The 10,676-nt window shown below is 35.2% G+C and overlaps 2 protein-coding genes across 3 annotated transcripts in view; one reads left to right on the top strand and one right to left on the bottom strand.

The window, feature by feature from the left end:
- Positions 1-482: 482 nt before the first annotated feature.
- LOC123709741 (AN1-type zinc finger protein 1-like) lies at positions 483-2,133 on the top strand. Its single transcript, XM_045661267.1, has 3 exons — positions 483-968; positions 1,231-1,333; positions 1,583-2,133. The coding sequence occupies exons 1-3, from the start codon at positions 685-687 to the stop codon at positions 2,111-2,113; spliced, it is 918 nt and encodes a 305-aa protein (XP_045517223.1). The 5' UTR covers positions 483-684; the 3' UTR covers positions 2,114-2,133.
- A 189-nt stretch (positions 2,134-2,322) lies between these two features.
- LOC123710343 (lutropin-choriogonadotropic hormone receptor) overlaps positions 2,323-10,676 on the bottom strand; it is a 28,381-nt gene continuing 20,027 nt past the window's right edge. For both annotated transcript variants that reach the window (XM_045662167.1, XM_045662168.1), the window contains 9 exons: positions 9,155-9,256; positions 8,548-8,613; positions 7,410-7,478; positions 7,256-7,330; positions 6,231-6,348; positions 5,913-6,029; positions 5,199-5,287; positions 3,783-3,953; positions 2,323-3,458 (listed from right to left, as the gene is read on the bottom strand). In XM_045662167.1, the coding sequence (XP_045518123.1) occupies positions 2,375-3,458; positions 3,783-3,953; positions 5,199-5,287; positions 5,913-6,029; positions 6,231-6,348; positions 7,256-7,330; positions 7,410-7,478; positions 8,548-8,613; positions 9,155-9,256 (1,891 nt within the window). In that variant the 3' untranslated portion in view covers positions 2,323-2,374. The remainder of the gene's footprint in view (positions 3,459-3,782; positions 3,954-5,198; positions 5,288-5,912; positions 6,030-6,230; positions 6,349-7,255; positions 7,331-7,409; positions 7,479-8,547; positions 8,614-9,154; positions 9,257-10,676) is intronic.

Genomic DNA, 10,676 nt, shown 5'->3' with positions numbered 1-10,676 from the left:
ATTCTGCAGCTATCTGCCGTAAACAGGAAATATATAACACTAATTTTCTATCACCATTAAATAAAAAAACAAGTCTGTAAATCATTAATAAAATTCCAACTTTTAACGGTGACTGAGAGCTAGCTAACATTTCATTTAGTCTTTCTTTTCATCATTTTCTTTAAAATGACGTAGTATTATTAATAATAATAAATTTATTAAAAAAACGTATGCAGTAACAATTTATTAATCACACAAAAATGCGAATTAATTACACAAAAAAATATTACAGATTGTTGTGGTTATTTTTTTATAGACAATCTACTACAACCTACCGCTAATCCATTGAATACTCAAGATTAATAAAAAAATATTTCCATTAAATAAACAGATAGCTTTCGAGCGCTGGGATCCTGTACTATTTATTAGATATCCGTGGAGTGACTGTTGACATTTGAGATTTGACACTGATCTTTTAAGTTTATGCGAATGAGTCTTGTCCTTTTTTGAAATTCATGTTTGTTTACAAGTGGTACAAATATATATATTTTAAACTAACAGTTAATTTAATTTATAAAGAATTACTAGATAATTTAAATGAATGTGTTTTGGTGAATATATGTTTCTTTACACTTTGAAGATCTATATAAAATAAAAGAGGTTCAAACATTTTGACTACCAGCGATTAAGCAAAAAATAAAGAAAATGGAATTCCCGGATCTTGGAGAACACTGCCAGTACGAAAGTTGCAACCAAACAGATTTCCTCCCACTGCAATGTAAATGTAAAATGGTGTTTTGTAGAGTACATTTCAATGAGCATTGTCATTCGGGCGATTGTGAATTAGCGCCAAAACCAAAAGAAATAAACCTTAAGAATGATGACCAAATATTCAGGTGTTCAGAGAAAGGATGTAGGAAAGGAAATCTTCACGAAATGTTGTGTAACAAGTGTAATAAACACTATTGTATAGAGCATAGATTTCATCCGTAAGTATTAAGTAATGATTTATGTATATATTAAAATTGGATAGCAGATGTAAGGTGCATTTATGTTTATGTCTTATATACCCAAATACTTTGTTTCCAGTTAAAAAAACTGAACTTTGAAAAGCTATTAGTATGAGGAACTATTTATCAGTGAAAGCAAACAAAGTATATCTACCTAGTCCATTTCTTATGTATCTCTAAATAGTCATTTTCCTTTTTTTTTTGTACTACTAATATTAGTTGATTTGAATTTTTATTTTAGATCATGTCCAGAAATAGATGATGAGACCATGGCATTTAAAATAGAACAACTAGAAGCTCCTAGAAGGCAGTTTCAAGAAGCAAATAAGCATTTGCAAGAAAAGGTAGTTTAAAATATAAGAAAAATATTGGAAAAAGCAATATAATATATATTATATATATATAATAAACTTTAGGAATGATATATTAGGTTCCATTACAAAGAGATTAATGTTTGGTATATGGAGGGGTTAGGTTAGGTTAGGTTAATAGCAAGCATAGGTTCTTATTAGCCTAAAGCTTCAGTTTCATAGTATAATTTTACTAATTTTTTTTTATATCCTGATTTCTCATTACAATATTAATGTTTTCAGATTACAGAGAATATTAGAAAAGCCCTTCAGTCTTCTGCCAAAGTTAAAACAGCATCGAAGATACATCTTATGAGATTAAAACAAAAGGCGAAAGGACCAAAAACAGTAACTCCAAAAGACAGAATTTATTTTGCTATTAAAAAACCTATAAATGTGGAAGCTAAACCTGTAAAAGTTATCTGTGATTTTGAGAATTTAAGGCAAATTGACTCAGTTGTTTTAGATCCTGACTTAAAAGACACAAGTCCTGTGTTCATTAGTTCAACATGGAGTCTCGGACGAGCTATAGACAGTATATGTGATAGCTGTAATATTCAAAATGATAATAACAAAGTTGGTCCAACTAAGTTAAGGATATTTCGACAGCTAGATGGTTACTGTATCAGCCCTGTCAAGATGGATGTGGAGATTCGGGATTTAATTAAAAATGAAATTTTATTAGAAGGCGATAAATTAGTTATGGAATATATAAGTACAGATGTACTAAATTGTCTTGACAATACTGCTCAAGTTTTTATAAATTATGAATAAACACTGTATTTAATAAAAAATATAACTTTAGTTTGTTTTAGTATGTCTGTCAACAATATACAGATTATATAGTTCATGTCTATATCTAGGCAAAGCTTAATGAACTAGATTTAGCTGTTTTAACCTCTAAAAACTAAAATCTAGGCTAGGACACTACTTAATGAAAGCTGTGTACATATAGGTATATTATGTATTAAAATATTCTGAAATAAAACAAGTATTACACAGTAATAATATCATAATTTACAAATAAGCGTAAAATTAAAGCATCACTTCTCCATTCTCTTTGTTTTGTGACTGTGATCTTTGGTAATCTACTAGCGGTAACAGCGGCGCAGGCGCAGAAGGATTTGTTTGTGCGGTGGGAGGGGGGGTTCCTAGTTTATACTTCTGTATCAACCAATTGCATTTTCCAGTCCTCGCTATAAGGGTTAGAAGATCTCTACGATACTGCTTCGTCAGTATCGCGTAAAGGAACGGGTTCGCACAAGCGTTCAACGGGTAAAAAAACACTAATAAAACTTTGCCGTGACTTACATCTACTAAAGGTACGCCAGCCAAAGCAGTTACGCCAAAAAATGCAACTGGCGCCCAACACAATAAGTCTGTTCCAATTAGCAACGCCATTTTGTTAGCAATACGCCGTTCTGCCGCTGCGGCGGCTCCTCTCCCGCCATATTTCTCTCCCCCACCCCCTAAAGATCTATATATCTGTACGTAACATATAACAATAGTGACCCAAGCAATTGCATTTGTCATAAATAGTGAACCCTGGTACACAGCCACGCCAACGTTCTCGCTCTCTACGGGTAAGCATATCGATGTTGAAGAATAATCGGATACGCCTACAAGAGGCAATCCAGCCATTAATAACGAGAACAGCCAACCCCCTAGCATAATCTTCGCTGCTGCTGAGAGTGTGATCCGTCTATCTAAGTAAATGGCGTATGTGATTGCGAACCACCGTTCTAAAGTTACGATTGTTAGCGTAAAAACTGATAGCTGTCCCGAAAAGACAGATAGAAATCCGGCAATTTTGCATCCTGTTCCATATTGCCAGTCGTAAGCGTAGTTGAAGAACTCTCCGTACGATCGCAGATCAACCACTGCGAGCATAGACAGGTACACTCCAGTACAGAGGTCCGAGAACGCTAGATGGCACATGAGAAATCTCGGGACTGTTAGCTCTGTGTGGTTTGTGAGAAGTACTAAGAGGACGGCGATGTTTCCAACAACCGCAGCGGTTATTACAAACCAAACGCTGGCTCTTAGCCATGACCAGCCCATGACATCTTCGCAAGGGTTAAGAGCGTCGGGTAGTGGTGTGCATTCTATTCGTCTGCGACTGTAATCAAATAATTTAATTAAATTATGATTACTAATTAATTGATGTACGCTCAATACAAAGACAAAAATTTATAGGAGATGCGTAATATTTTACTTAGTTAATTATGCTCGACCTAAATTACTCAATGATTTCTCTCAAAACTATAAATACAATTCATATAAAAGTTTTAACTGATCAGATGGAATTTGTACTGTCCTAATATCTGTAAAACTTTGACAGATTCATTTTTGTTAAGATTTTTATGTTTGTTACCTAGAAAATTCGTCCTTACTTTAACTTTAGATTTAATTTTCTTAAATAAACTAATTAATATGGACTTACGTATGGCTGAAACTACCGCACTCCGCAAATGAAGAAACACCAAGACTTCTGTTAACCGGGTCATGGAAGTCTCCTGGACCCTCATCTTCAAAACTGGAAGAATCCGAGAAATATTCGTCTTCCGTACCGTCATACTCTTCGCTGGTTGTTGCTGTTGTTTCTCCAGAATATCTAGTAAAAAAATTAATTCTTAAAGATTTAGTAATGTAAGAACACAAAGTCGTCAGTAGTTATTTTCACATAATTCTTTGTTTGTTTTTTGTCAATTGTGTAGATATTATTACGTGAGTAACACTGAAAATGTTTAGAACTTTCCAGTGACAAACATTGCTAATAAAAACTTCTTCTGAATTTTAATTTTGGAGCTCTTTGGTGGTTACCATTAGGTTTAATGGAGTATATTGCATTCATATGTTTTTTTGTGAATTGGAGGCAAATCTAAAAGTCTTATTACACTTGAAAATGAACCTAACGCGACGCAACAAATGTAGGCTGATAGCAGATCGGCTGCGATTAGAATTTCTTAGTGAAGCATCATCTCGTGCCACTATTTACAATTCGTTTAACGAGTTTAAGCGTGGACGTAGCAATGTCAATGATGATCCGCGTGAGGGACGTCCTTTAACAGCGACCACAGAAGATAACATCAGTGCTGTGGGACGCATGATAAACGAAGATAAGAGAGTGACCTATCAGCAAATACAGGCAAGCCTAGGCATTGTTATTAGTCAACTTCAAAAAATATAACACGAACATTTTGGCGTCAGGAAGCTTTGTACTAGATGGATTCCCTATACTTTAACCGGCGACCAGAAACACCTTCGCATGGACTGGTGTCGCCAAATGTTAGAAAAGTTCAACGGCGGTGACTCAAATGCTGTTTTTGACATCGTCACGGGTGATGAAAGCTGAATATGTTTCTACGAACCCGAAACCAAAAGACATTCAGCTAAGTGGGTGGGACATTCCTTTCGAGGATCGGCCAACTAAGGTAAGGAAAGGAAGAAGTCAAGGAAAATGTCGATCGCTGTTTGTCTGTTTTCTTGGAAAAAATTCGACAGGTATTCGCTTTACGAGCCCTGAAGATGCGGTGAAAGCCTACGAAAATGCCATAGAAGAGACCCCTAAGGAAGAATGGGCCCACTGTTTTTCACAGTGGTTCTACTGAATGCGACGATGTGTAGAGGGGAACGTAGATTACTTCGAAAAATAATAAATTACTGGCAACTTTCTACATTAAGCCGTTTTTCTAAACATTTTCAGTGTTACCTAGGTATTATAACTAGCTAAATACAGGAAATTTATTTTAATTGTAATATTAAATAAATGAATAAGTACACTTTATATTAAAGGTATTAAAATAAAATAAGTTCACTCTATTGACTTTTCACTTATCGAGTAACATAATATACTTACAGCATTGGTACCGTTGATAGTTTCATATTTTCTGGTGGCAATGATCTTCTTGTTTTGGATGGACTGTTTTTGTAACTCTTACCGCATTTCTGGAAAATTGCTTTGTCGGTATTTACAATAATTTTAGTTGAAAATGTTGTATAAGTTTTGAATACTAGACGAAGATTAAGACTTTATAAAATGCAAAGCGAAGTTACACTCTATAGAGTTTTCAATAATTACTTAAATTTACTTTGATATATACAAAAAAAGAATTACTTTAGTATATTTGTCCATGCATACATTTTCCCAATTATTTATTATCATATTTGCTGATTTTCATCATGTTGGAATCGTTTTTTATTGAAACTTGGCAAACGGGTAGGAGACACCTAATGTTAAGTTATAGGTATAATAGACAGATATTGCCTGAGGGTGCGCAATCCGTTGCCGCTATACGCTCTTTTCTTGAAGGACCCTAAGTAGAATTCATTCGGAAATACATTGGTAGGCAGTTGGTTTCACATAGTGGTGGTGCATGGCGAAAATTGCCTTAAAAGACGCTGATTTGTGGAACGACGGACATTGAGGTGTTACGAGTGAAATTTCTTATTCTTGACTTCCGATGCAACTCAACCGTAGGTGCTCTTCTGAAGCGTCCGCTTATACACTAGACTAAGTCTGCTTAATCTGGCAAAAAATCTTACGTTAAATAAAACTTAATAAATACGTTACCTGGGCCATATTCGCCATCTGCGTTTCATATAATGCGTGCCTCGCTGGATTGTGTCTTTCAGGGAACGCAAACGCGCAGCAATGGAAGTGGTGCGTAAGTTGAGCGCGTACTAGGCTCTGACAAATGTTTATAAAAAATGCTAGTTAGCTACTGAAGAGTTAGAAAATCGTAATGGTTATAAAATTATATTATGAAACAGAGAAGGTCAGCAAAAGTCAAAAATGGATTGCGTGTGGCGTGACCTACGAAACAGATTAGGTCTAGGTTGTAGCGCCAGTGGTTTTCCTAACAAAAATATTTGTAAATTCAACACTCACTTGAAATTCATATATAGATGGAATGTATTTAAGGGAAGGAGTCCTTTCGATCTTTAAGGTTTCTAGTTTCTCAAGTCCCTTCGTTGGAAGAGAGGTTATGGCAGTATTGCTTAAATCTCTGGAAACAGAATGTGATTAAGAATAAATTATGCCGAACACTTACAGAAACAATAAACTATTATTAAATAAATACGAGAAATATTGTATTGTACATTTGAATGAGTGGGACGTTTACAGGACTTGTGCGGGTTGTGTACAGTTCCTTCAACTTAAAGGGAGGATCCTCGGCCAGTCTAGCCAGTGATCGGCCGGCCCGAAGAACCCTGTGGGTCCTTTGTGCTTTTGTTACGCTCTACCTTGCGAGGGGTTTTTTTCTCGCGAGGACCGGGGATGATAAGTGATGCTGCCGCCAATGGAGTGTTCGTCAATGTCAGAGGGCTAGCGAGTACGTTGTTGTCCTTTAAATAATTGGTACGCTCTTTTCTTGAAGGACAGCTGTAGTCGCCCTGCGGCTAAGGTCGAGAAGTCCTATACATCCTTAGAGCCGGAATAACTTCGTTAGCGTGTTTCAGACTATGACGTCTTGCAGTGCTTTGTTAGCGAAGTTTGTAGATTTCAGTGCTAATCCGAGTCAAGTAACTAACGACTACTGATTTTTTTCTTCTATTATATACCAACGACGCATTTTATTCCGGCAGCAAAATCATTCATTAAAATCGCATAGATATTTGTCTGAGATTAAGTCAATTGACAAAGTGGTGTTGTAAGCAGTGTTATTAGACACTTTCTAATGTTAAATATTCGAATTAGAAAATAAGGCTTGACCTTAATTTATTTATTTAAATATACCTCGTCATACATAATACTATAAGTACGGTATCTGTTACAAGCTCTTTTATCTAACATATATGACATTTTGGTAAAGAAATGTTACAAAATAAAAATATCTACTTTTTGGTGCGTAATTAATAGTAATATTCAAGTAATACCAAGGCCAAGTCCTATATAATTCACAAAAAACTTACAGTTGTCGAAGTAGGAGATTTCCAGCGAAGGCATGCTCATCTAGTCTTTTTAAATTCGGATTTCCTCTGAAACTCCTGAAAATAATTATATCTAAATATAAATATGTGTCTGAGTTAATCAGATGATATATATGTATTTGCAATATTTACATACAATTTGGATATCTGCGCATTCTTGAACGCGTGAGCAGGAACTTCTTCTATTAGGTTGTAGTTTAATGACCTGTAAATTAATTTTATAATCTTAATTTTTTCTCAGACTATTTTACATATATTTAAAAGAAAGAACTGGATCATTAACTCAATTTTACAATTACTAATTAAAATTTTATAAACGAGAGTTCGCTGGCGGATGTTGGATTGATGTACCAATAAATTAAACTCTTTGTTTGAAAGCTGAGTGTTAACTGGCTTTAATCGTTTGAAACTTGAGCTTATAACTAACAAAATTAGGGATAGTGGGGTAGCGTTCCTGGATTAACAAAAAACTAACTTGAGGTTGAATGGTTCTTAAATCTAAGTGACACTTCTTTTAGCTATAAAGAGTAAAAGTATAGTCGACGTATTGGACATGGAAACGAGTAATTTAATTGTAATATAACATATATTACAATTTATGAGTGTGGGAAAACCTAAAGGGCTCATTTTGGCTTCAAGTGTGTGATGACGTTTGGTACGTTAGCAATCATACTGTTAGAAATACATAATTTCAATTTAATAATTTTTGACGAGGGTGATATTTTTTCTCGGCCGATCGTCACATTTATTAGTTGAGTCATTGTTTTGATTTACTCGGGTTACGTTAGACACATTTTTATTTTACTTAGGACTTATTATTCTAGTATAAGATTGTGTATCGACGGCCACCGAACCGATCTTTGTGGTACACATACGCATCCAATAATTTACAACTACATACGTTTATATATATATATACATGTAACTTAACTAAAACATAACTCGTGAGATAAATTAAAAATGTATTAAAACACCGACAATTCACTCGCGAGCCCTCTGGCATCGAGAATGTCCAAAGGCGGCAGTTTCACTTAAAATCAGATGGGGTCTCCTGCCTGATTCCCCCCCTAGTGTATAAAATGAAATAAATAACCATATAGCAAAATTATATTTTCCTGCAGTTTACAATATCTGACAAGAAGTTGCCTAGAAGAAATTACGTATCAATAAGGCTGTATAATGTATATTATACAAGTAATTATACTTGTAGAATGAACACATAATTATCGATAATTAAATAAAAACATAAAACATATATGTACCTAGTGACTTACACTTGATCTGCGCGAACACGCAGCGCATGAGCAGGTATTCGCTTTATGTGATTACCTTCGAGATCACTAAAACAAAACAATATTTTTTTTAATGATAATATTCTGTAGATTCGGCCACAGCGGCTAATATATTATATATTAAGATTGGCAATGCAGGAGACATTATATTTTACTATATGAGTGGGTGTTTTTAAAACTCTCATAAAAAGATGTCATGGAAGTATCACCAAAACGGAATACACATTTAAACATAAACATGAAAAACATAAACATTTATTAATTGAAACAGAAAGTAGCCAAATAAACTATAAAGTAAGAGTATTGGATGCATTCAACTACATGACAGCAAATGGGCCAAATAAATAATACAATATGTATTTAGAAAGTAAATAAAAGACGAATAAATAAAAAATAACAAAGGATGAAAAAAATATAACTTTTTTTTATAAAATCCCAGTATTGTATCACTTCAGTCAGTATTTGAACTTTAGGCCTCATTATTGGATATTGAAAATATTAACCATGAACCTGAAAGAGCCTGGGCACATGTATCCGACAAAAACAGGTATTTTAACACAAGTTTTGCTTTAAGGTTAAGTTTACTTACATAGCTTGCAAATAAGACAAGGAACTGTTCGATCCCTTCCGATGGTGATCATGCACATGACTGAGATTTGGGACCTCCACCAGACCTGACGTTGTCACCATACTGTACATTATAAATATATTAAATATTACAAACAAACAAATTTAAAATTCATATTTTTCATTTATTTCTTGAAATCAGCCATGAAATCCTTACAATGGGGAAATTACATTTCTTCATCCAACAAATCCAATTGCATAATTTCTAGGGGAGCGCATAGGAACTTTGAGCGCATAGAAGCGGTCTATGCTAAATCCGATCGAAAACTTTCACTATGTCCAAACTCTATGCACAAATTACCTTTGCCTACCTACGTGTAAGGTAAACTTAAAGGTTAACAGACAAGTGAGCACAACGAAATCCGTTCTCACCATGGGTAATCATCTGATGGCCCTCTACATTCCGGGAGCTAACGGTTAATAATAGTTTTGTGAATCAATCATTTTGTCGAACAAGAAGGTTATAAATATTTTGCGATCGCCTTTCTTAGGAAACAGATGTATTGAAGTAGTAGTCCAGCACTTTTCGTTCCTCAACTGAGAGTTATCTAAGGCAGTTTATGATACCACGATGTGAAACCAGCTCCCCACTCACCAGCTGAAGTATTTCCGAACCAATTTGACTTTGGGTCCTTCAAGAAAAGAGCGTACCAATTCTTGAAAGCCCGGCAACGCACTTTCGAGCCTACTGGGAATGTGAGTGTCCATGGGTGGCGGTATCACTTAACATCAGGTAAGCCTCCTGCACGTTTGCCTCCTATTATAAAAAAATAGCACTTTGGAACAGTGCCGAGAGAGTACAGGTCTGGTGTCTACTCATAAACGCAGTACAATTGTGGGAGTGCCATTAGGCCCACTCTTATGAAGGTCCAAGAATTTTATAAGTTTGCTGATAATGCGTTGTTAGAGTATAATTTTCGGCACCGAAGTATCACACTAAGATTTATTTAAATAATAATAGATATGTAATAAGTGCTTGAAGAGCAGTGTTGGCTTCAGCGTGCGACTCTCATCCCTGAGGTCGTAGGTTCGATCCCCGGCTGTGCACCAATGGATTTTCTTTCTATGTGCGCATTTAACATTAGCTCGAACGGTGAAGGAAAACATCGTGAGAAAACAGGCTTGCCTTAAACCCAAAGAGTCGACGGCGTGTGTCAGGCACAGAAGGCTGATCACCTTTCAATTCACTAACAATCATAAAACAGGTACAGAAATCTGAGGCCCAGACCTAAAAGATTGTAGCGCTATTGTTTATTATTATTATTAAGTCCTTGGAGATACAGGTTTTTACATCAAGACGCTACAACACAGAACACGACTAATACATAGATTACAAGAAATTATAATACCAAATAAATCGGTACGTGAGTGCTGCCCTTTTTTACTGAGAGCCTCAAAACGGGGCTCACGATACACCAGCAGTACGCCGTGCGGGATTTTATCAACATTTTAAATAAATTGTGTAATAAATAGCTTATTTAAAA

Source organism: Pieris brassicae, chromosome 5 (genome assembly GCF_905147105.1).
Source record: "Pieris brassicae chromosome 5, ilPieBrab1.1, whole genome shotgun sequence".
NCBI lineage: Eukaryota > Metazoa > Arthropoda > Insecta > Lepidoptera > Pieridae > Pieris > Pieris brassicae.
Note: the sequence above shows the minus strand (reverse complement) of the source record. Positions and strands in the feature narration are given on the sequence as shown.